At 52.9% G+C, this 24,858-nt stretch overlaps 1 protein-coding gene across 1 annotated transcript; it reads left to right on the top strand.

The window, feature by feature from the left end:
• The first annotated feature begins 269 nt into the window (after positions 1 to 269).
• On the top strand, positions 270 to 21,704 carry LOC311607743 (uncharacterized protein). The gene is made up of 16 exons (XM_084799774.1): positions 270 to 334; positions 2,243 to 2,335; positions 4,326 to 4,382; positions 5,553 to 5,606; positions 5,896 to 5,949; positions 7,226 to 7,279; positions 8,490 to 8,543; positions 10,088 to 10,141; positions 11,231 to 11,275; positions 12,979 to 13,032; positions 13,689 to 13,733; positions 14,260 to 14,313; positions 14,494 to 14,538; positions 15,459 to 15,512; positions 21,018 to 21,062; positions 21,560 to 21,704. The coding sequence occupies exons 1-16, from the start codon at positions 320 to 322 to the stop codon at positions 21,671 to 21,673; spliced, it is 891 nt and encodes a 296-aa protein (XP_084655900.1). The 5' UTR covers positions 270 to 319; the 3' UTR covers positions 21,674 to 21,704.
• Positions 21,705 to 24,858: the final 3,154 nt, after the last annotated feature.

A 24,858-nucleotide genomic window follows, 5' to 3' on the forward strand; every position in this document is an offset into this window, starting at 1 on the left:
TCAAGGCTCAGCCTCCAGCCTCCAGCTAGACACAGTTGCCTGCCTTTCATCTCTGAATGTTTCACATCTAACTCAGCTCCCTCACTCCCTGTGCCCACATCCCCCTGTCATGATGTGCCTTTCTCCGGGTTTCGAGCACATTCTCTGCCACGGAGTCTTGCGTTGCTCTTTGCCTGCTCTAGCCTGTCTTCTGCCGTCTCCTCCTCACTTCTGAAGCTCAGCTCTGTCCCATTGTCTCTCTCTGACCGGTTTTCTTCCCTTCTCCCCTGGGCGCCCAGGTCTTCCTGGGGCTGATGGCTTGCCTGGTCCCCCAGGAACAATGCTTATGTTGCCGGTGAGTGTCTGTAACTGGGGGTGGGGGTGCGTTCTTAGTGGGTGGGTCATGATAGGGGCAGGTGTGTGTGGATCTGTGGTGGCCCAGGAGTTGGGTATGAGTGAGGTCCATGTAACTCAGCCTGTCACTGGTACCATGTGGGGAAAGGAAAGTCCCGCTCTCTGGGTGGGACTCCTGGGGAAGTCTGCTGCAAGGCTCTCTGTGACGATGGCTGAATCCCCTCTCCCTAAAGAACCGACCAGTTATTGTGGGTGGGAGAGGAACAGGGTCTTCGTTGGAAGCTATCTGTGTGGTCAGATGCCATGTAGAACCTTCTGGATGCTGCCTTTCACTGGAGTTGCTATTGAATCCTAAGCAATAAGAATGAAGCCCAGGCTCACATTCTCTGTGACAAGTGGAGGATGGTCCCTCAGGCCGACCGTTCAGAGATGAGGGACTTGGAGCTCAGAGAGGAGCTGAGGGCCAGCTGACCTCAGACTTCCAAACCCAGAAGTTTCTTAGACATAGCCCTGGCAGTCAGCACCCAACCTCTGCCGCTGGCTTCAGGGTCTCTGCAGGGACCTCTGAAGAGAGGGGCACATGCCCTGGACTCCTGTCTGTCTTCTGGAGAATAACTGGGGCCCTTGCAGAGGTGCCCTCAGGATGGAGGGTTCTAGGTCAGGCATAAGAAACTTGGGTAAGTGAAGGGCCAGGCATAGGCAGAGCCAGACCAGCTCCTCAGCCACCTTGCTGTTAATTATTGTCCTTGCCCCTCATCTCCCTCACTATGCCTGAGCACCATGTCCTCAGCACTGTGCCCCCAGGACTGTGCCCCCAGCACTGTGCTCTCAGCACTGTGTTCTCAGACTGTTATCAGCACTGTGCCCCCAGCACTGTGCTCTCAGGACTGTGCCCCAGCACTGTGCTCCCAGGACTGTGCCCCCAGCACTGAGCTCCCAGGACTGTGCCCCCAGCACTGTGCTTCCAGGACTATGCCCCCCAGCACTGTGCTCCCAGGACTGTGCCCCCAGCACTGTGCTCCCAGGACTGTGCCCCCAGCACTGTGCTCCCAGGACTATGCCCCCCAGCACTGTGCTCCCAGGACTGTACCCCCAGCACTGTGCTCCCAGGACTATGCCCCCCAGCACTGTGCTCCCAGGACTGTGCCCCCAGCACTGTGCTCCCAGGACTGTACCCCCAGCACTGTGCTCCCAGGACTATGCCCCCCAGCACTGTGCTCCCAGGACTGTGCCCCCAGCACTGTGCTCCCAGGACTATGCCCTCCAGCACTGTGCTCCCAGGACTGTGCCCCCAGCACTGTGCTCCCAGGACTGTACCCCCAGCACTGTGCTCTCAGGACTGTGCCCCAGCACTGTGCTCCCAGGACTATGCCCCCCAGCACTGTGCTCTCAGGACTGTGCCCCAGCACTGTGCTCTCAGGACTGTGCCCCAGCACTGTGTTCCCAGGACTGTGTTATCAGCAGCATTGTTTCATCACAGTGTTCCAGGGACAGCTGGTATGGAGGAGTGTGGGAAGTTGGCAGGTTCCCCTCCCCAAGGGCAGAGGCTAAAGAATGTGACATTTGCTGCTCATGTTGTCTTCCTACGGTCTGGGAACAAGAGCATCAACTGCACTTTAGCCTCAAGTTGCATGTTGCACTGAGGGAGACCCAACATAGAACCAGGTGTCCCTTGCAGGTCCCTTGGACCTAGGCTGGTTTCTTTGGCCCCTTGCTACTCTTGGCAGTGATGAGGGCCCATGCTTCATCACGCAAGACAGTGAAGGCCCAGGGTCCTTTGCGGCCCAGGCTGGGTTTTAGGTATCCAGGGCTAAGACAGACAGGAGGGCCATGTGCACGCAGGTTCTGGGATTGGAAGTCTCTATTAGCCACGTTCCACCCCTGGTGACTCTTCCCCTTGCTCTCGCAGTTCAGGTTTGGAGGCGGTGGTGACGCTGGTTCTAAGGGCCCCATGGTCTCTGCGCAGGAGTCCCAAGCCCAGGCTATCCTCCAGCAAGCCAGGGTGAGTAATGTGGCCCCCTGGGGACGCGTGTGACAGAGCCTGGCCCCAGCGGTCGCAGGAACTGAGTGATTGCCTCACAGTCTGCATGGTCAGGAGCCTAGGGGAGGTCAGGTCCTCTGTGTCCAGCTGCACAATGTGGGGGACTCAAGGAGAGTTTTCAGGGGCATCCTGTCCACAAAAGGGGCCTCTGTAGCTCATCTGACCCAGTGGGCCCATCTTATCTGCAGTGTGCAGACACTCAGCTCTGTGCCAGGCCTTGCACCTGGGGCTAGCCACGGGGAAAGGAACTGCTTGCTGCTCCACGTAGGGCTGCCAGCTGGTTGACTCAGGCTCCCAGGGCTGGGGTTGGGATTGAGTGCAAGGACACACCCTAGAAGAGAGATCCCAGTCCTAGGGTACCTCACATGGACTCCCCAAGACTCTTGCATTGGGTCCAGGGTCTCTCACACTGAGCCCAGGGTCACGTGGTCTTTGTTAAGGGTCCCCTCCTTCCCGGGTGAGCACATCAGGCATCAGTAGAGAACGTGGCTCCAGATTGCTGATTGCCAGTGACTGGCCTGATGCTGCCACTGCCCGGTGGGGTGGGCAGGTAGGTGGATGCTCCTCTGGTGACGTGCAGATAAAGCAAACATAGAAGCCTTGTTTGGGAAATATTGACACCACTCTGTGCAGTGCAGTGGAGACATTAACGGCAGAGTGTGCTGGGGGCAATTGAAGGACAGTTTCAGTATTGAGTAGTTGCCATGGAGCAGGGTAGCCAGTGGTAAAACCAACACCAGACAAGGCTCTGCATGTGACTGGGTTTGTTGACTTGTGCCTGCCTGGCTGGCCTCTTAATCTGTGCATTTTAATCAAAGCCAAAGGGCTTGGTTTTTTTTTTTTAAGATTTATTTATTTTTATTTTCTGTTATTTGCCTGCCCACACTGGTGCCCACAGAAGCCAGAAGAGAGCATCAGATGCCCTGGAACTGTAATTACAGATGGTTGTGAGCCACCACATGGGTGCTGGGAATTGAACTTGGGTCCTCTGGAAGACGTGCTCTTAACCCTTGAGCCATTTCTCCAGCCCTGTTTTTTTTTTTAATATTTTAAATTTTGTGTTTTTATTTATAAATTAAAACAATATTCATATTTTACTATTACTGTGGGGGGTATATGTGTGCATGTGTGTGGAGGACTGAGGTGAGTGTCAGGTAATTTTCTCTCAGTCTCTTTATTTTGAGACAGGGTCTCTCCCTGACTCTGAAGCTCACTAATTTGGTTAGGTTGGCTAGCCAAGGCACACCAGGAAACTGTCTGGTTTTGCCTTCCCAATACTGGGGATGGAGACAGGTGTGGCACACCTGGCGTTTTGCAGGTGTGCTGGGAATCCTAACTCAGATTCTCATGGTTGCCTGGAGGGCAGTTTGCCAGCTGAGCCATCTCCCTAGCCCCCACAGAGTTTCAAACTGCAAACTAATCTTCCAAAAGTAAGACTGTGGTGGAGGGTTGGAACCCTGCAACAGGGTGGCTCTTTGGGAAGACAAGTTGAGCCTGGGTGGTGGCTGACAGGGGCCACATGAAGCCAGGGGGCCAGTGAATGACAGAGCGCCTAGGGCCACAGGCTCCTCCCCCATGCACCGCACACATCTCTCTCATTGCTGCAGAGTACACAGTGCCTCTTCTGGAGACGAAAGTCTCAAATCCACAAAGAACATCTATGCCTCAGCCCACGCCCTCCCCCAGGAAGGGAGACCACAGTTCAGATATGATACAGGGTGGTCCACAAGCAAGGAGGAAGACGCTGGGGACTTGGCCACAGTGGGGCTGCGGGTAGCACTGACTTCTACATCTGTGTCGTGTTTCCCTGTGGAGATGCTAAGAGCCCGGAAATGGGCCAGTGAACCTCCAGTCTTCCCTGTCCTTGGCCACGTGTCACAGAACAGGAGCCAGAAAACCAGGACAGGGCCACCCAGAGCCTTTTCCTGATCTCCTCCCCTTTCCTTTGCAGTTGGCACTGAGGGGCCCAGCTGGTCCAATGGGTCTTACAGGGAGACCTGGCCCGATGGTGAGTGATCGGCAGGTCTGAGGCCAGTGGGTGGAGAGCACTGGATGGCCCTCTGCCCGGCACCGTTGTTCCCAGCTGGGAGTCAGCTCAGCTGCGTGGCCTCTTGGAGCTGTTCCATCCCATTGTGGGAGCACGTGTTTAGATGTGTTTGGGGGTCATTTGAAGGATTTGGAGCCGGTTCCCGGGAAATAGGCCTCAGTTTAAACGTGATGGAGGATGGGGTGGTCCCTCCCCACCTCTGCTTCTGAGCTCCAAGCTCTCCCTGTGAAGGACACGCTCTAGGCTCCTCTCTTTTCTCTATCACAGGGAACACAGCAGGTAAGGGACTGCTACACTAGAGGCCTGGAGATGTCCACAGAGGCTGAGCCCGTGCAGCTATGCCAGCTACACTTTTGGCTGATGAGGGGTCAACTTCTGTGTCCTTTAGGGGTCTTCTTCCTTAGACTTCTGTCCTGGTGTCAAATGTTGCCCCAGTGCAGGCCAACCACAGGGGTTGCTGTCTTTCCCTGCCTGGCCTAGGTGTCTCAGCTCGGCTTCCTCTGGGCCTCACAGTACAGCATGGATGCTGTGAATCCAGGGACCCTAAGCTGTCATCCAAGTGTCAGATACATGCTCTGGGCACTGGGAGTAGGGCCTGGCAAGGACACAGCCACCTCTCAGCCCTTTGGAGCTGAGGACTGAACCCAGAGCCTTGCACTTGCTAGGCCAGCATTCTGCCACTGAGCTAAACCTCCAACCCTAAGGACACAGGATCCTTATAGCTTTATACAACTGGCTGACTTAGCCGTATGCTACCTCTCACCCCCAGGTCTGGGCTCAGTCCCCTGCATGCAGAAGGTTGAGGCCAATCTCCCAGGTGCTCTTACCTTGAACTAGCCCATAGGCTATGTACAGTGTTCCAAGCTGGAGGCTGTCACAAATCATGGGCTGGCTTGTCCTGGGGTCAAAAACCACTTAAGACTAAACGGTCTCCATGAGCCCCTTCTCCTGGGGTTCTACTAAGTACCAAGAAGAGACCCTGGCAGCTACTGGTCCCTCTGCCTCCTGGAAGTCATATTTTCTCATTCGTCACAGAAAGCAGGCTTGCTATGATGAGGGCTCCCTGCCTGTTGTACATACAGTGTCCCTGTGTCACTTGTCTGGTACACACTAATATGGTACAGTCTTTAGGGTCCTCCTGGGAGCGGAGGTTTGAAGGGTGAGCCAGGAGACATGGGGCCTCAGGTATGTGTGAACCTACTTCTGCTTTGCTCTCTAGGGTGTGGCTCCTGGTTTGCTGGTGGTGGTCTGATTGCTAATACTTCCCCAACAAAAGCAGAAAGAATTGTTACTTGACACTATAGAGCAAGGTGTTGGTGCTGTCTTCACTAGCCCTCACTTAAGGCAGTACCTGTGTCCTGTCACCAAGATGTCCACATGTGGGCAACCGGAACAGTGAGCCTTAGGCTAGGCTGACATGCACGGGGATGAATGAGGGACGTATCCTGATGCTTTGTCCTCTGATTTCTGGCAGGGTCCTCCAGGTGTGCAAGGCCCACCTGGCCCAACAGGGAAGCCTGGAAGACGGGTAAGTGCTGGGCTCTATGAGCATGTCCAGATCTGAGCTAGGCTGTCCCCTTAGGAACCTCATGGTCCCGTGTCCACCTCCAAAGCTGTGTCTGTCCAGGAACAAATGCTGGGGTGAGATGGTCGACCTGTGCCTAAAGCCATCTCCCAGACGGGTCACAGGCACTGTATCCACATTGTTGGTTGTTGATAGTGGGCCTCGTATTTGGGGGGAACACCTCGTGCCTCCTCTCCAGAAATGGCTGTCTTGGCTCCTGCTCAAGCCTTCCTTCAGCCCACTAGCCTCCTGGGATTTCCTGTTGAGAGCGCTGTCCTCCTGGATGGATCCAGCTGGTTTCCTCAGGAGCACAGCTGCTTCAAGATGTCACGCTGAAAAAGTGATGCCCACACCCCAGGAAGGCTAGCAAAGGCTTAATTAGCCCATCCTGTTCCTACAAACAGCCCTTCTCACGCATTGCATATGGAGATTGTCCGCATGGCCTCTCTGCCTGACCATGAGCCCACGGGTAACACCCCCAACCCATGATCAGTCATTTACAGAAGACACTAGAGAAGAGGTTGGTATGCCTCACTAGTGAGCAGGGGCTTGTCAGGGAGACCCTGTGCCCTTGTGCTTCTCCCCCATGGTCACTGTAGCCTTCATACAGACTCTGCAGGTCCAAGCTTCGGACCCAGGGCAATCAACTGGGCACCGTGGCTTTGATCTTGGATATTTCCCATGCCTGGGGAGCAAGTGTGAGAGCAGACAAAGATGGGTGGCCAGCTCACCATGCATCGCAGACTCTACCTTTAGGTCACTGTGTTGTCTGCCTGGGACACACACCCTGTGGACTTGTCTCATACTCACTCAGGTATAAGTGATCAAGAGAGGTCTTGAGCTAGCCCACAAATCTTTGGTCTTTAATTTTCTTCCCTGTGGTAGCAAAGACCTGAGCTCCTCATGGTTGTCAGCAGCACCTCCCTGGAGCCACAAAAGCAAGCTCCCTATACTGGCCTCCCAAATCGTCTTCCTCCTCAAGCCTAGAAGGACAGGTAGCATCAGGCTCCTGGGTCAAGTCCCAGTGAGGCAAACACTATATTTTTATTTGCTGGCCATAGCATGGCCTCGAGGTGTTGGATCTGGGTCCCCTGTCCAGTCTGGTGACACTGGACAATCGCCTTTGGCTGGAGTGCTTTCCACGGTGACTCCCTCAGCTTGGTTTGCTGGGAAACTGCTCCCAGAGGATGTGGCAGGCTGGCTTTTCTCCCATATGGACTGCTTGTGTCTTCTGTTCCAGGGCCGAGCTGGGAGTGATGGAGCCAGAGGCATGCCTGGACAAACAGGCCCCAAGGTAGGCAGTCACCCCTACACTCCTCATGTCAGGGGCTCCCATTCACCATCATCGCTGACGTCATACTGATGGCATAACCCTCATGTTTGATGAGCGGTGACTCTAGGGAGTGCTGACTCACTTGGGTGAGTCCCTCTGGTGGGTGTGTTGAGAAGACAGATTGACAGGCGAATTGCATGGGTGAGAATCCGTCTCCTTAAAGGGGCAGGTGCCCTCTGCATATGGGCAGTGTCTGAGGTGGGGTGAGTTGTGAGAACCCCTTGAGAGTGTGCAGGTAAGCAGGCCACACCTTGGTAGCAAGGCGGGCCAGATGATCCCAAGTCTAGGGAATGTGAGTTTCCCTGCCCTGCCTTGGGAAGTCAGGACCTGGGCCTCGTGGGGGAGAGTAGACACAACCTGTGGGTGAGTAGCAGCTTCTGTGCGTGCACAGGACTTGTGACAGCTGTGGATCCCTGATGCTGTGGATCCTGGCTTCATCCCTCTTCCTGTGACCCTGTATAGATAGAATCTCTCTCGCACATGCCTGGGTCACCAGGAACTGTCACTGTTCAGTGCATTTGTGCTGCATGCCCCTGGATCCAAAGTCCTGAATGTTTCCTGTGAACCCAGAGTTAATGAACACAGAAAGCTGTGGATGACAGGAGGAAGAGAATCTGACTGTTCTGTCAAGTCGTTTATGCTCTTTTAAATATGAAGTCACAAAAAGCCACACATACCCTATTCTGATATCATCCTCCTGGGCTTGAACACCCACAAGATGGGATGCTGATACTGGCCTCCATGAGGCTGGAAGGCAGGAGCCAGGGTCCCTGCAGGTGGAGATGCTGGGGCCTCTAACAGTGAGTGTGAGCACTGGTGTGTGACAGCCCTCAGCACACAAGGCTGCAGCCATCAGGACAGTGGGACTGCTCCTGCAGGGGGAGACTCAGAGCAAGTGAACACATGCTGACTTTGCAGTGGCCACTGATAAACCGCATGTCAACATCCCCAAGGATGCCCTGGCCTTTGGCTTGGGGACAACAGTGCTCCTCCCTTTCTCACCTCTGCCTTGCTTGGGGAGAGGAGGTGGCATATACAATCTCCACAGTGGCCTGGCACAGGACGGCTGTGCAGAGGCCATGAGAGGACACTAGGTCCAGGGTGCTCGGTTAAGGTGTCAGTAGGTCCTGCTGTGCGTGTGGTTTTTGACGCAGCTCTCTTGTCCTTGCAGGGTGACCGTGGCTTTGATGGTCTGGCTGGGTTGCCGGGAGAGAAGGGCCACAGGGTGAGTATTTGCTGTGGGATTTGGGGAGGGGACCAGGTGCCCCCATTTTACAATGGAAGCGCTGTGGCTTGTTCACACACAACTGACCCCCGGAATGAAGTCTCTGCTGATGGAGATCTAACCCAGAGAAGTTCAGTTTTCTACCTGTGGCTTATGAGCAAAGGCAGCAGGCACTTCATCGCAGGGCATCACAGAGGACTGGGAAGTGAGGGAATAAGTGCGTTAAAACTAGTTTTAGAACCTTCTAGAACCAACTTTCTACCTAAGGGAGGCTTCACATTCATGGGAAATCCAAACAGCTATCACGTGCAGGCTGTGGCCCTGGGAAGATGGGGCAGTCTCAGGGGCCTGCTGCTAAGGAGGGCTGGGCTTGGGCCACCGTGGTGCCTGCCTGCCTTTCTCACCCCTAGCTAGGAGTGGATCCTCTCTAACCTGCTTTGCCTTGAAGTAGATTTATTTGTCAATTTTAGCATTGTTTGGGACATCCAGGTGCATATGTATGTATGTACAAACATGTACACAGATACCTTCACAGGCATACACACAAAGGCACAGGGACATATATTCATCCGTACACATATACACATACACACATGCATGCACATATTCACACACACACATTCATACACTCATACAAACATGGAGACATGTATGCATCATAGAAAGTATAATAATATAGGGCCCAGAAACATGTACACACATTCACAAGCACATAAACATACAAATATGTACACAGAGACATAGGCATATAGACACCCATGTGCATATACATGTATATACATGGGAGTACACATGTATGTAAACAGGTACACATGGATAGATTTACCCAGTCACACTCATACATATAGGCAGATGTGGGGACACATGCGTATATAATACATGCACGTGTATGTGTGTATATATATGTGTGTGTGTACACAGGGATGCAACAACAACACAATCATGCATACACATGAGCAAAACATATACACACATAGAAACGTGGGCATAAAGCATGCAGATATGAGTCTTACAGTGAGAAATGCCTGTGCTCTGAATACACTGAGTAGTGGCTGCTGGAACTCACCAACCACTGCCGCCTCTATGCTCTCTCATAATTACATGAAAACAATCTCAGAGTCACCAGTGGCAGTCTTTGTCTGGGGTGAGCGGTGGGAGGTGGGTGTGCCCTCATTTTGACCAAATGATGAGAGCACACATTGAGCGCCTCCTACAGGCGAGGCTTGGAACTGCAGGTTTGCCCGAGGTAAAATTAGCCCTGCCCCTCACCTTGGTGCAGGGTGGTCCTTTCTGTGGAGGGACACTGAGGGCACAGTGTGCCTGTATGTCTGTGGCTCCTGTTAAGCCTCCTAGGTGCTCAGTCTGATGATTCTGCCATCGTCAAACTACCCAGATGGGATTTGGGTGCAAGGGCCACTAGACCTCCCAGGAGAACTGGCCTACAGGACCTAGGCTTAGAATGAAGAGGACAGAGGAAGAGGCTTGGGATGGTTGTGGGCAGTCTGCTCTGCACTGGTTAACTTTGACCCTGGTTGACTTGCTAGGGTGACCCTGGTCCGTCTGGCCCGCCGGGACTCCCAGGAGATGATGGAGAAAGGGTACGTATCTCTCAGCATCCTTTTCCCTGAGTTTCTACTGGAAAACAGACAGGGTTGGTGGGGGAGAGGGGGTGGGGGGGGCGGGGAGAATGCGATGCTGGGAAAAGGGAGCATGTGTGTTGGCCTGGGAGGTGGCTCCTGAGACTGAAGCAAGGTGCAAGCATTCATTTTACTTTATCCTTCTTGCCAGTGAGGGTCAAACTGTCATGAGTTTCAGAAAGAAAGCCTCTAACTATAGGAGGCAGGTGCCCTGGATCCTGTGGCAGAGAGATGCCAGGGGCTTAATGAGCTCAGCGCCTCTGCTGATCTCATCTAAATGAGGTGTCAGAGGGAGAAGCACGGGCTCAGGAGGGCAGGGGGTGGAGGGGTGGAAGGAAGTCACTATCTCTGGCCCCCGAGGGAGGGAAGGAGTCGGGCTTCTTAGCCTGGGCTTCTGTTCCCAGAGCACTCCTCAGTGTCCATCCCAGGATCCTCAGCGGCTGGGGGCTGAGCTCATAGGCCACAGCACAGGTGTGCATGGCAGAGAATATGGGCTCCCTGCACTATTGCTGGGAGCTCAAGAACCCCAGGAAAGTGGGAGAGAGACAATGTCCTGTCCAGATCCCAGACTTTGCCAGGGAGTTTCCCATGTCTGGACCTTAGTCTAATCAGCTGTAAGCTGAGGAAGGAGAGGGCGACTTTTGGATGCTCTGCCCTCTTGATTTAGGAAATTTGGGTGTGGGTTCACATGCATGCATTTGCATACTCAGCTATCTACGCTCCTCTGCCTCTCCTCTGACGCCCTTGTTACTCATGAGGGTGGCTGCGGCCTTGAACTCAGTGTCTGCCTAACTGCCCTCACTGCAGCTTGAATGCAGCTGGCGAGCAGGGCCTGCTTCCAAGCCTCACTGTTCCCTGCAGCAGCTGCACCCTTGCAGCTCCAGAGTGAGGACAGGGGCCTCTCCTAAGGGACCAACATTAGCAAATTAACAAATTAGCTCCTCTGCCTGAGGAGTGGGCAGGATCCTGCTGTGTGGTACAGGGAGATGGCCTCTGGGTACCCAGGCCTCAAAGCTTGTCCTGAAACATCCTTTTCTTTCTCTTCCATAGGGTGACGATGGAGAAGTTGGGCCCAGGGGCCTGCCCGGGGAGCCTGTAAGTCGCTGGTGGGTGGGACTCTGAGCCTCAGCTCCATAGTCAGGAAATGATAGATGGATGTGCAGTGGATTAGAGAGCTTAGTCTGGGGGAGGGGACAAGTGACATTTGCCCAGGAAGGAACAGAGGGATGACACTATGTATGGGCTGGGCGACTCTAGGGAATGCATACGCACCCCACCCTTTCTACAGGACGAAGCTGGGTCCTGGGGAGTTGTCGCAAGTGCCCATGGGCTTATGATTCCAGGGGAATTATGCCAGGTGCCTGAGTGCACCATGGAGGACGCGCAGAAGGTTCACGGTGGACACCCAAGTGTGTCAGAGTAGACAGGAAGACCCAATATGGTATGCCTTCTGCAAGAGTCGTAGCAGGCGCCTAAGCAACATGGTGGTAGAGCATCGTGGTAGGTGTCCAAGGTGCCATGGCAGGCACCCAGTCAGCAGTCATAGTGGGTGCTGGGACAGTCAAGGGGACTGAATAGGCCTGAGCTTGCCCCAGGCCTGGCAACTGCATGCTCCAGGGTGGTGCCCAGCGCCCCCGCAGGAAAAGCTGCCTTTTGCCAGCCAACTTGTACTTTGGCTTAAAGTGGATCTTCACAAGGGCAAAAGGACACTAATTACCCTTCATTTACTGATGCTCAGAAACCTGCCTTCGTTATCCTAGTCAGGAGGCCGTTTGTATCTGGTGAAGTTAATTGATGAGCTATGCTGTAAATGCTGCACAGGGCAGAGCGCGGGGTCGGCATACTCAGGTTCGTTTGGGATGAAATTATACCCCTAGACATCTGATTATCCACTGAGGAGGATCCATCAGCACGGTTCTCCTTAACACACACATCTAAGTGGTGTCTTCTGGGTTATTAGTGTCTCAAAAACACTAAGTATTAAAATAACGGAGGAAGTGTTTAAGATGCAGAGAATGTGAGGAAAGAGGGCTTTTTGGGTTTTTGTTTGTTGGTTTTTGTTCTTGTTTGTATGTTTGCTTTTTCTTTGTTGCCATCAAAAAGATTCTGTCAAAATCAAGAGCACTTGAGATCCAAGTGCCTAGGGTGAAAGAAGCCTTCAATTCCGAAGGCAGACAGCTCCCCTAGAGTCACCCCATACCCACCTGAGACATCAGTGGTGCCTCAGACCTGTCCCTCAGTTTAGCATGCAGTCACTGCGCACAACCCTTTCATGCCCAAGGGAGGGGAAGATACTGTGGCTCTCCCAAGTAGCTGTACCCAACAAGGCCCTGAAGTTCCCCACAGGTGTGGTATCTTCTGAACCTGTTTGTTGCTCCGTTGAGCTCTGTCATCGAAGAAATGACACCATTCCATGTCACCGGGGAGAGAGATTGAAGAAAGACCCTGCAGTGAACACGGGATCCAGCAGTACAAAGTAATGTCATGAGTTTTCCACAGAGTATGTGCTCACTTCCCTGAGTGTCAGAGGAAGGCAGGAAAGACCCCTTCCCTGAGGACATCCTGCTGCCCAGCTGAGCCCCTCCATACCAGGAGCTCCCTGCCTCTGGTTCCCATGGCCAGGTAGAGAGGAGGATTGGAGAAAAGGAAAGTGAGTGTGACCGCATCTCTCTCAGGACTCTGGATTCACCGGCTCAGCTCTAATGGGGCACTGGGTACCAAGTATGGGATGCACAGGGCAGACAAGCAGGGCCGGTCTCTGTCTGGGTTTTATCCTTCCTTGTCTTTTTGTCTTGCAGGGACCACGTGGTCTGCTTGGCCCAAAAGGCCCTCCTGGCCCTCCCGGCCCTCCTGTAAGTTCTGTCACCTCTTTGGTATTATGTGTCCACCTTATGGCCCAGAGACCCTCTGTCCCAGCTAGTGACACTGGGGCCATGGAGCCATGCTGACCCTAGTACACACCAGCTGTGGGCGTGAGGGGCTGTGGGTCCTTCATGCTCACACATGAAGAACAAGGAAATAGATGGGGCTGGGGCAGTTGGCCTTGAAGCTCTTCTAGGCTTTTCAGTCTCCCTTTCTGGCACACAGCACCAGATGGTTCTTATTTGTTTGTTTTGTTTTGTTTTTTGTTTTTCTATTATAAGCAATGCCTCAGAATGCCACATTGTCTCTCTGCTTGAGAGACCTTCCAGCACCTTCCTTTGGGAGTTCTGGAAAGAGGTAGAGGGCCATGGTTCTGACTGGGGCTCTGTTTGGGTGGGTCAGACTGGCCCTACCCTCTTCAGACCCACTGAGAGACTTTTCTAGAACTCAGGGTCTGCTCATATGAGGGTGCTGGGGCCTAATGGCTCAGCTGGCTTATGGTGAAGGGTTAGTAGCCCCAGCCATGAGGGGTCGGGAGTCATTTCCCCAGAGAATATATTCCACCTCGGGGCCGTATCCAAGCATGCAGAGTGGGGTTGCTCATTCTGTATTGAAAACATCTCTTTTCTTTCTAACTCTCCTGCAGGGTGTAACGGGTATGGATGGCCAGCCTGGCCCCAAAGGAAATGTGGTGAGTCCCAGAGGTCACATGACCTTGCTTTTGGTGATGCTCTGTCAACACAGTCCCTGCCTGGCAGTGGAGGTCTACATCAGCTGGAAATTGGTGTAGGAGAGTGTCCACCTTAGCCTCTGGCCCATGGCCTGGTGCTGCCCCCTGATGGCAGAGCCTTGTGCTAAAATCCCAAGTTGGTATTTGTTTTCCAAAGTCAGTTCAGCTGGAGCCGGAGGGCACACTTTCCTACTAATAGAGTATTGCGTGGTCAGCTTCTGTCACACTTTCCGCCTTGAAGAGCATCATGTGCAGGTCCTTGTGCTCCCTGCAGAGGCAAGTCTTTAATCCTATGGGTATAAGGTTCTGCCTGCTCTCAGAGGCAGCACCTCTTTTCCCTAAAGCTGTTCCCACACACTGACTACTGGGACTACTGGGGGACAGTTCAGAGCAGGATGGAAAGAAAAGATGTGGAAATGGGATTCCCTCAAAATGGGGTGTGGTTCCTAGGTCCTCTTCTCAGGGCCTTTGCTTATGTTTCCTATAGGGTCCCCAGCAAGAGCTTGAGCCTCCAGGACAGCAGGGTAACCCTGGTGTCCAGGTAAATGTCCTGGGTGGGGTGGGGCCCAGGTTCTGGTGAAATGCCTGGGAAGTACAGAATCACCTCTGCCATCACAAGATGGTTGGTACCTGGATGAGGGACGGTGAGTGGGAAGATGGCAGAGGGTGAGGACGGTCCTCTAGTCAGTCTCCTCATTTCTCTCTTGGTTCTTCCTCCTAGGGTCTTCCGGGTCCCCAGGGTGCCATTGGTCCTCCAGGAGAAAAGGTAGGTGGGACAGATGTGTGAAGTGTGGCCCTGCCACACTTCTATCCAGGCCTTGGAGATAATGTTGGCCTTCACTGGCGGCATGTGCACCTTGCTCTCTGGGAACCAAGCATATCAGCCTCAGGGGGGATCTTGAATCTATCTCATTAATTGATTCATAGATCCATAGTCCATTCACTATGTATGTGCGGAGGTGCCAGTTTTAGCAGTCCTTAAACCAGCACCCACTGTTGAGTATGAACTATGTACTGTCTATCAGAAGATTAAAGTGGGCATCCTATTTCATTGAGTTTTGGTAAATTTGGCACATAGACTTCTAGTGCCTACTGTGTCCCGGGACACTCGCCCTTCCACCGGCATCACAGGATCCAGGCACGGGTTAGTACAGGAAATGCGGAATGTCTAGGTCTTGTCTAGCAGGAGGCAGTACAGAAGGTGGTTCTGTGGGCATCCAGCTCCTGGGAGAGCTTGTTGAAATGCAGCCAGCCAGCCTGTGCTAGGCCTGGACCTTGTTGAGAATGACACGGAGCGGTGGTCTGGTGGTCCTGTGGCTGCCCCGCCCTTTGTGGGAGGGATTCCATGGATGCTGCTGGAAAATCCATCCGAGGAAGGCACTGTGCCAGGAGCAGCTTCAGAACAGCTCCCAGGACAGCAGCATCTGCTCAGGGGATATGAGGGAGAAAGACAATTGGGGGGGGGCACAGAGGGGGGCTGCTCCCACAGCAGAACTGAAGGTTCTGGTAGGGGAGGCACTTTGATGGGTGCAGGGGGAACTGGATGCTGGGAGCAAGGACCACAGTAGGCATCCTAAGTGACAGTGTCTGAATATTTACTTTGGGGGCCTATAGAAAAAGGTTGGGCATCCCAGGGAAGGAGTAAACATCAAAGATGCTCCTCCCAGACTGTCTGGTTTACACTAGGGTCCTTTGGGGAAACCAGGTCTCCCAGGAATGCCGAGTCCTGATGGACCCCCAGTGAATAGTGCCTCCCCCGCCTCCAGGAAGCCCCTCTCCTCCCCAGAGGGGAACTGGGAGCATCATTGCCTGAGCCATTGTGGGTAAAGACCACGTGCCCTGGTGTTCTGGCCTGACTGATTTCTAGATGCCAGGCAAGCTTTCATACCATGTTCCTGTCATGGAGGGGATGTGACTACACAGAAGGAGCGCTACTTACTTGTTAGGGTGTGCAAATTAGTCCCCCGAACTCAACATCATGTCTGAAACTGTGTGGAGGACTGGGCTGGGCTCCAAGCCATCACACCTGTCACCGGTGTGGGAAGTGAGGGCAGGGTGTGCCAGAGGTATTTTTAGTGTTCACACATTGAGTCGGGGATGGCAGGGGAAACTGGGGGTTGAGGGAGAAGGGGGAGCTGGGGGTGTAATTTGTCTGCAGTGAGCACAGCTGGAAGCCAGATTAGACAGTACTTGGAAGTAGCAAGTGAGTGAAGGAAGGGTCCAAACTAGGCAAACTGGGGTGGGGGGGCGGGGGGTGGCGCGAACTGTACAGAAAGGGAGGCATGGGGAAGAGGAAGCATTAGGTGTGTGTGTGTGTGTGTGTGTGTGTGTGTGTGTGTGTGTGTGTGTGTGTTTCTATCTATGGCTCCCATTCTGCCTGAAGATGTTGCTGCCTTGACGGATTTTTAATTTTAAATTTAATTTAAATATTTTTAAAATAAATTATTAAATCTACTCCCTCCGATTTCTCCCCTCCCCACCCCTCTGTGCCCCTCCCCCCAAGTGACACATGCTCTCTAGTGTTTAGCGAAACTGAAAGGATGTGTCTCAGAGAATGAGATACATTAATTATTTATGACTGTTTCGTTTATTGTTTTAATAACACCATTACAAACTAAATGCAGGGGGGGTGGGAGCTAGGGAACGCCTCGCTGATTAAAGTGATTTGCTGCACCAATGTGAGGACCCCATGTAAATGCGGGGGTGGTCATGGTGTCCACGTACACCTACAGCTTTGGAAAGCAGAGACAGTTCCATTGGCAATCTCTGCGTCTGAGATACCTTGCCTCGGGGAGTGAGGTGGAGCAGTGGTCAGGGTGACTCCTCACATCAGCCTCAAACCTCCATGTGCTCAGGCACACATACATGTGTCTACCTACATACATATAACATGCACATATACACACATGTACACCACACACTCGCATGCAAAAGTTGAAAACTAAATAAATAAATAAATGGGGATGTTGAGTATATGCTGACGGTAACTGGGGACAGTTCACCATGAGCAGTCAACACCACTCCATTTTGAGAGTCACAGTGATTCCCAGATCCCAGATTATCTTTGACTGGTCTGAGCAAACACATATAGCCATTCCCATCTCCATGCTGTCAGACTGGGGAGTTTAGGAGCCCAGTGACTGGTATTTCCCAGAGTGAAGCGGCAAGTAGAAGATTCCATCCCGTCCCCATTGGCCAGCAGCGGTCACAGGACCACAGTTCCCTAGTGTCTGGTTCCTGTAGTAGGTGATGTCCACAGATGGAGGTCTACTGCAGTGTGTCACACACCTCCTGCAGGGAGGAGAGAGTGGTTGTTCCGGTTCCACAACCAGACACGCCTCTGGCCTCCATAGAATTGGTTCTGTCCTGGAATTCCTCTCCCCACACAGAGACCTCCCAAGAGTCAGGTCCTGCGTGTAGTGGTCTTCTTCGACATTTTGTGGGTGGGACACCTAGAACCTGCTGGCCTGTCGACTCTCACCTCTGCTCCTGGCTATATTAGTTACCTTTCCTATTGTTGTGACAAAATTCCTGAGGAAAACAACCTAAGGAAGGAGGGGCTCGCAGTCTGAGGGAGGCACAGTCCACCACGGCAGGGAAGCCAGGGCAGCAGGAGCTTGAAGCAGATGGTCTTAGCGTGTCCATCAGAAGCAGAGAGCCCTGGGTGCTGGTGCTCGGCTCGCTTCTTCTTTTTATTCGGTCAAGAACCCCAAGGCCATGGAATGCTGCTGCCCATACTTAGGGGGAGTCTTCACCCCAGTTAGCCTAGTCTAGACGCTCCCTCAGCCATACCCTGAGGTTTGCCTCCTAGGTGGTTCTACATCCCCTCAGGCCCAATACTGAAGCTTTAAAATGTGCTGTGAGAGGGGCCTTGTTTCTGGCCCATGAGAGGCCCAAAGACAGCGGGTGAGCTGGAAAGCCACTGGGGCCCTAAACAGATCCAGCTGCCCGCGTTTGGAAGGGAGGGAAGATGGATGGCTCGCCTTATAAAAGCAGCTCGCTGTTGATAAACTTGAAGAGGCCAGCTTGTGCTGAGGCTGTTTTTCCCTAGTATTCCTTTAGTTTCGGTTGTGAAGGAAGAGTGATTGACAGGCCACGGAGATAGCTCCATTAGAAAGTGTTTACCCAGCATGCACAGAGGCTGGGCGTGGCAGTGCAGACTTGTAATTCCAGGGCTGGGAAAGAGATCCCTGGGCTTTCCCAGCCAGCCAGTGTAGCAAATCAGAGAGGTCTAGGTTCAGTGAGAGACCCCATCTTAAAGGTTACCATGGAGAGCAATCAAGGAAGACACCTGATACCAGCCTCTGGCCTCTACATGCACTCACACACATGTATACACATGCCCATGTACACACATGGAGGAACACAGAGAGAGAGAGAGAGAGAGAGAGAGAGAGAGACAGACAGACAGACAGACAGACAGACAGACAGACAGAGACAGAGAGACAGAGACAGAGACAGAGAAACAGAGAGAGACACACACAGACACACAGAGAGAGACAGAGACAGACAGACATACACAGAGAGAGAGAGTCAGACAGAGAGAGACAGAGAGAGACACAGAGAGAGACAGACAGACAGACAGACAGAGAAAGAGAGAGAGAGAGAGAGAGAGAGAGAGAGAGAGAGAGAGACAGAGACAGAGACAGAGAGACAGAGACAGAGAAACAGAGAGAGAGAGAGACACAGACACACAGAGAGAGACAGAGACAGACAGACATACACAGAGAGAGAGAGTCAGACAGAGAGAGACAGAGAGAGACAGAGAGAGAGAGAGAGAGAGAGAGAGAGAGAGAGAGAGAGATTCAAGTCATACCTAGTGCCCTGAAGTGTGATGAATTCCCCCCAGCACACAGCAGGATGATGGGTAAAAGGAGACAGTAAAAATAAAATGTAGCAAATATCCAAGGTTTGGAGAAAGTGCTCGTGATCCAGTATTAAATGCAGATCATATTACACCTGCCCACTTTGCATGCGCACACACACATACAGGAAATGGATTGGAAGCCTGTGCCCCACCAGCCCTGTGGCTCTGCATGGTGGGCGGTGGAGGAGTTTAATTTCCTTTTCCGCTCTCCTAATTGTCTACTATGCACATATATTACTTTTTTAATCAGAAAAATATCAAATACAAATAATTTAAGCTTTATTATTTTTCCATTATGAAAGTAACATTCACTGTAAAATACTGGGAAGACTTACAGTGGCAGAGAGAGAACACAGCCTCGCCTTGCACAGTAAAATTTTTTTCTATTCTTCTCAGCCTCATGGTTAAGAAAAAAACATGAGCCCTGTGCCTCCCCATTGCACTTGCTTCTTCCTAGATGACAGCTGAGACCCATCTAAGGCGTCTGGTCAGCCATGGCAACGGTGTCCACCAGCTCCCATTGCTCAGGCTCTGCTTGGTGCTTGCTGAGCACCTACGTGTCTGGGGCCCTCTGTGGTGTAAACATATGCACTCTCCGACGTGTCCCTGAAGGAGCTACATATGGTGAGGACATCTGGCTTTCCTAGTGACCCTCACTGCATGTACCACAGAGATCTAGGCTGACAACCTCTCGTGGTGCCCGCCTACCCCAGTCCCTGAGCAGATCCATGTCTGTGGTGGGTGGGCACTGAGATCAAGACCACAGGTAGTCTCCTGGCTGCCTGGAGACGGGACGCCCTCTCTTTGCTGTCTTAGATTCAGCCTTGCAACCAAGGACTTCTGGTACCTTAAGCATGATCATCATTTCCAAAAGGCAGGGGCCGGAGCAGCAGGCACAGTTCACCAGTGGGTGCCTCAGTTTTCCTCGAAAGTCACCACGTGGGACCTTTGTGTCCCAACTCACTTGCCCGGCTCTTTACAAAATTAATTCTCTCACCAAGAGAAGCAATGAAACACACACCCAACCACTGCCCTCTGGAGACAGGGCCCCAGATCCTTAACCCACTCAAGCTAGAACACGTGTCTATATTTTTACCTGTCCACCTGAGGAAATGTGGGGCCTGAGAGGGCAGAGGACTTGTTCAAGCATGCGCAGTAGCTTCAGTGTATCCAAGGTAGAGTTAAGCCCCTCCCCTATTTCCGGGTCTCTATTAATGGAAAAGGTGGTGGTGGGACTGCATGCTCATGACGTGAGCTCAGCCATTTTATTTTCCTCTTTACCGGCAGCTCTCTGCTTATGCATTTAGGGCTCTGACCCCAGGGTCATTCTGGTGAGACAGCATATGGTGCCTTGTGGAGGATGGAATTAGTTGGTAGGAGGTGACCAGAGGACACAGGTGCCTCTGCAGGGCCATCTATTACCTTTGTTTGGTTTCCCAGGCCCCAGGGACCCTCTCGGATGTTATTACAGAAAAACTAGATGCCTGGAACACTCAGTCTGGTAACAAGATGTCCCTCTTTCTGTGCTGCCTGCCTGCCTACCTACCTCAGTTTCCCCAAACACAGTTGCTGGGTTTAGCAGACATCGTGGCCCTTGCTGGCCCTGGGACTCAGGACCCTGAGGTCTGGTCCTAGTTCATTATCCTGAGGGTTCATTTGGCTAGTGTGACCTTGAGTTATGTCCTAGTCATCCCTGTGGTCTGTGAAGCCTGCCCCGGAGGACAGAGTGGTGTCCTACACACCCACATCATCACACAGTCAGCCAGCTGCGGGGCCACGCTGCCCACAGTCAGCCAGCTGCAGGGCCACGCTGCCCACAGTCAGCCAGCTGCAGGGCCACGCTGCCCACAGTCAGCCAGCTGCGGGGCCACGCTGCCCACAGTCAGCCAGCTGCAGGGCCACGCTGCCCACAGTCAGCCAGCTGCAGGGCCACGCTGCCCACAGTCAGACAACTATGGGGACATGCTGCGCACAGTCAGACAACTGCAGAGCCACACTGCCCACAGTCAGACAACTGCAGGGCCATGCTGCCCACAGTCAGACAACTGCGGGGTCACGCTGCCCACAGTCAATTGCGGGGCCACACTGCGCACAGTCAGACAACTACAGGGCCATGCTGTACACAGTCAGACAACTGCGGAGCCATGCTGCCCACAGTCAGCCAACTGCAGGGCCGCACTGCTTCTTTCCGTGTTTGCAGATGAAGCAGCTGAGGTCCAGGACTGGAAGTAGCTGGGCTGCCTGGCCAGACGGCCTTGATTTTCACTTGTTCCCCTGGAGAGGGCAGCACTAGCGGACTGTGACACAAATATTACAGAGGTAGGAGGCCTCTTTCTGAGCAGATGGCTCACTAATAAAGACCTTCTCTCTTGTGACAGGGGCACCCTGGCAAAGAAGGTCCTCCAGGAGAGAAAGGAGGCCAGGTAGGTACCCCCTGCACCCTGCCCCAGCAGTCAGTCTCTGTATAGATCTCCCAGGCAAGGAGGAGGGGCAGTGCCTGGACTGTGAGCTCCGGTCAGTCATTGGGAAGGCCTTTTGACTGTTGAAGGATGTCATTTCTATGGACAGGACACTTTTGCTTCTCTCAGCTGAAAATTTGCTTCACCATCCCTAGGATGGAGACTCATTTGTTCAGTGGCCTATCTTTTCTGAACCCAGTGCTGTGTTTTCTTTGTGTTACATGGCTACCTCTCTCTCACCACATCCCGGCCTCCTTGAGCTGGACACAGCATCTGACTGTCCTCAGACATTTTTGCTTTTTGAAAGGCACCATCCACGGCCTCCATCACCAGCATCAGTACCAGCATGGACCACGGGCGGGGTCCCGCATATCCCACAAAGCTGCTTCGTAGGGTCCCACAGAGGTTGTCCGGGACACTCACACCTGAAAGTAGCTAACATTCTTTCCCTTTGGTTTTAGGGTCCTCCTGGTCCCCAGGGTCCCATTGGCTCCCCAGGTCCAGGGGGAGTTAAGATAAGAGGGACTCTGCAAGTCTGGGTCTTCCTGGAATTCAGGAGTGGGATGGGGGTTTGAACCTGGCTGGTTCCTGGAAGTATCTCTGTGGTTACACCCTACTCTGGGGACTCTAGAGTAGGCTGGCTCCCCAGTTCAGTATGCAGATGCTGGGACCCTGGATGCTAGGTCTGAGCAGGCGAGGACTCTGCCTGCCAGCAATGGGACAGACTGATGCGTACCTCCTAGTCAGCCTGTGGAGAAGCAGGGCGCACTGTATCAGCCACCCTCGTGTGTTTACCGCTTGACCGTGCCAGGCTGATCTCAGGAGCCTCTCACAGGCCATGGATCTCATGAGGCAGGGGCATGGCCAGGCCAGGAATCCCAGCAGCAGTCCTTTGAGCAGCTGGCATGTTGGAAGAGGGAAAAGCCAGAATGTCCTCCCAAATTCCCAGGAGGCAGGGTTCATGAGAGATGTCCATTTGTTTACAATCTTGTTTCTGCTGGTAGAAATTCCTGGAACCTTGTTAAATGGGACACAGAGTACCAAAGCAATATTGAGAGCAAGGTCCCCTTTGTCCCTTCAGCACTAACCGAGTTTGCTCTGAGCTGCATGATTTAATCTTGAGATCCGAGGTTCCCACGGCGAAGGCACATTCCTGTGCAGAAGATGGGCGTGGGCAGGGCCTCTTCCTTCTCCATAACAGGGACTTTGCAGCATCTCAAAGCTCCAGGCTTTCCACTGGCGAAAAGAAAAGAAAAGAAAAAGATAACAACTCCTTCCTTCAAACTGAGATGAAAGGAAACCCAGGTGTATCCCCATGACCGTGCAGTACACACAAGCACACCCACAAAAGAACTTCTTGGGTTTGAAGAATTTTTATAAACACGATCAAGGCCACTGGGCCTCACCTATGCACTTTGCTGTTCTTTGTTTCTGTCCAGCATTGCTGCAGACCCAAAGTATACATCTGCCCTGGGGGTGTGGAGGGTGGAGAACTCATTGCCTCAGTGTTCAGAGACTGTCCGGAAGCTTAGCAAGCATGGTACCCCAGGCTGGGCTTGAATCCGACTGGCCCTGTTTACATGTCTCAGAAACCTGGACATCTCAATTTCAAGAGCAACCTCTGAAGGACAGCAGCCTTAGGCAGGTCAGGTTCCTCCTTAAGTGTGCTTTTCCCAGCAGAATGCACACTGAATGCTGTAACGGTGAAAACTGAGCAGCGGTGCTGATTATGGGAGCTGCATGTTCATCGTACAAATTCCTGTCGCCCCTTCCCCGAGCCTTTGGCAGCCCCTATACATGCCTAATTGCGTAAGGCTCCCTCTGCAAGCCGAGAGGTGTTTACTTTGAAGTGTTTATGGAGAATGCTCTTATCTATCTGTCTGATTAAAATTCACTCGTGACGTGAGCAATCCAGTTAGACTTGGAAGCAGAGGGGAAAGCAAGCTTCAAGACAGCTTTCACGAGAGAAACAGATATTCTCTTTGTGTTCATGAGGAGTGGTGACGGCCACCTACTGAGTCCCAGGCCCATGGGCGCCGCAGAGGTAGGTGTGGGAGCTGTAGCCATTAAGGTAGAGAGAGCTGGTTATTTCCTACCTAAGCTTCTCCCCAAGACAGGGTTCTGTTGTGGCCTATCTGGAAGAGAAATTCCGTGATCTGGGCTTTTGAAATGGAGGTGTACTTGATACCCTATGAGCATATACAGGGGGAGGAAGTCCCCCTCAATCACAGTCATAGGGGAGGGGAGTAAGGGGAAAATGGGAGGGAGGGAGGAATGGGAGGATACAAGGGATGGGATAACAACTGAGATGTAATATGAGTAAATCAATAAAATAAAAATAAAAAAGAATGGAGGTACACATAGATTCATCACTTGGTTAGGACCGTTTTCTGCTCCACAGCCTGGTCTTCTCCTAGTGGTGTCTTAAGGTAGAAAGGGCTCACAGACTCTCTCACCCCCTAACCCACCCCTTCTCACTGAGATGAACTCTACCACTGAGCTAAAGGCCCAGGCAGGCCTCCTTTTACTTTTTGTTTGAGGCAGAAACATGCCTAGGTGGCTGGCCTTAAACTCAGGGTCCTGCTGCCTCAGCCTCAGGAGCACTTGGGATGACAGGCCTGTGCCAGCAGGCCTGGACCTGAGAGTTCAACTCTGCTGGCTTTTTGTGCTTCTGTCTCTCTCCTCCAAGGAGATGGCTGCAAGAGTGAGATGGTGGGTGGGGCTCTGGGTACCACCTGAACAGCCTGCCCGCTGTCTTCTTCTCTGGGGACTTCTGGCTCTCTAGACTGTGTCTCAGGAAAAGAACACTGGCTCCAAGGCAGCTGGCCAGACAGGCACATTGCACCAACCTGGGTCCTTTGCACCACAGATGTGCTTAAGCTCCTGTTGCTTGGGTACATGTGGCAAGCCTTGCTCACAGACTGTGTATACCAGATGTCTCCGTGCCTGCTCTATGCCCCGCCCCAGTTTCCAGTTTGCTGCCACCTTGATTCAGGTTTGAGCAAGCACAGAGCAGACTCCCTAGAGTCAGCGTCCCTTCCCCAGTGCCTGTCCCATCTACAGCTGCTGCCAAGGGCGAGGGGCTGCTGGCTTAATGGACTGGGCACCTCTGGTGTCAACCCACATTTATTTGTCCAGTGTCAAGATGTGTCAGAGTCAACGAGCAGGAGTCTCTCTGACCCAGCTGCTGCTCAGGTTCTCCCTGTTCCACGGCTTCCTCTTCTTGGCCCTCCATTCCACATTCTACATTGTGCACCACGGGGCACTGACTAGGGATGTTGTCAACAGTGAGCATGTCTCCTGATGCTCCCAGACCTCCCTCCTCCCCGGGGTAAGATCTCTGGGTATCTGTGCACCTGGCTCTTGGCTCCCAGCTTCCTGTGCTCTTGGGTCTGTGTGTCTCCACACTTCATTCTAACGTTTTTTTTTCCCCAGCCCCAAATTTAGAACTATTAAGCCTATGTGGAGCGCTGGCCAGCAGAGGGCAGCTAGTGGCCCCTGGGTCCAGAAGGTGGCTCAGGCCGCTGCCTCAACCATGAAAGAAATTGGGCCGTGTGACTCCTCTGGGGTCCTAGGCAGAGGTGACTTGAGGCAGCTCCTGGAGTCAACAGTGAGTCCATGTAGGTAAATGTCACTCCTCTTAGAAGCCTATGGTCAAAGGCATGGGCCATGAGGATATGACTGCATCTGTCACTAGATTTCACCTCCTACAGTGGAGGGGTGGGGCCATTGAAAATGGAGGAAAGGGACCTGGTCTGTG

This window comes from Acomys minous (assembly GCF_964271855.1).
Source record: "Acomys minous genome assembly, chromosome: 10".
Classification (NCBI taxonomy): domain Eukaryota; kingdom Metazoa; phylum Chordata; class Mammalia; order Rodentia; family Muridae; genus Acomys; species Acomys minous.

Excerpts from the sequence above, each read along its gene's own strand:
- LOC311607743 (XM_084799774.1), top strand. Across the intron at positions 4,383-5,552 it reads CAGGGAGACCTGGCCCGATG|GGTCCTCCTGGGAGCGGAGG; the intron begins GTGAGTGATCGG and ends TACAGTCTTTAG. Across the intron at positions 5,950-7,225 it reads CAGGGAAGCCTGGAAGACGG|GGCCGAGCTGGGAGTGATGG; the intron begins GTAAGTGCTGGG and ends CTTCTGTTCCAG.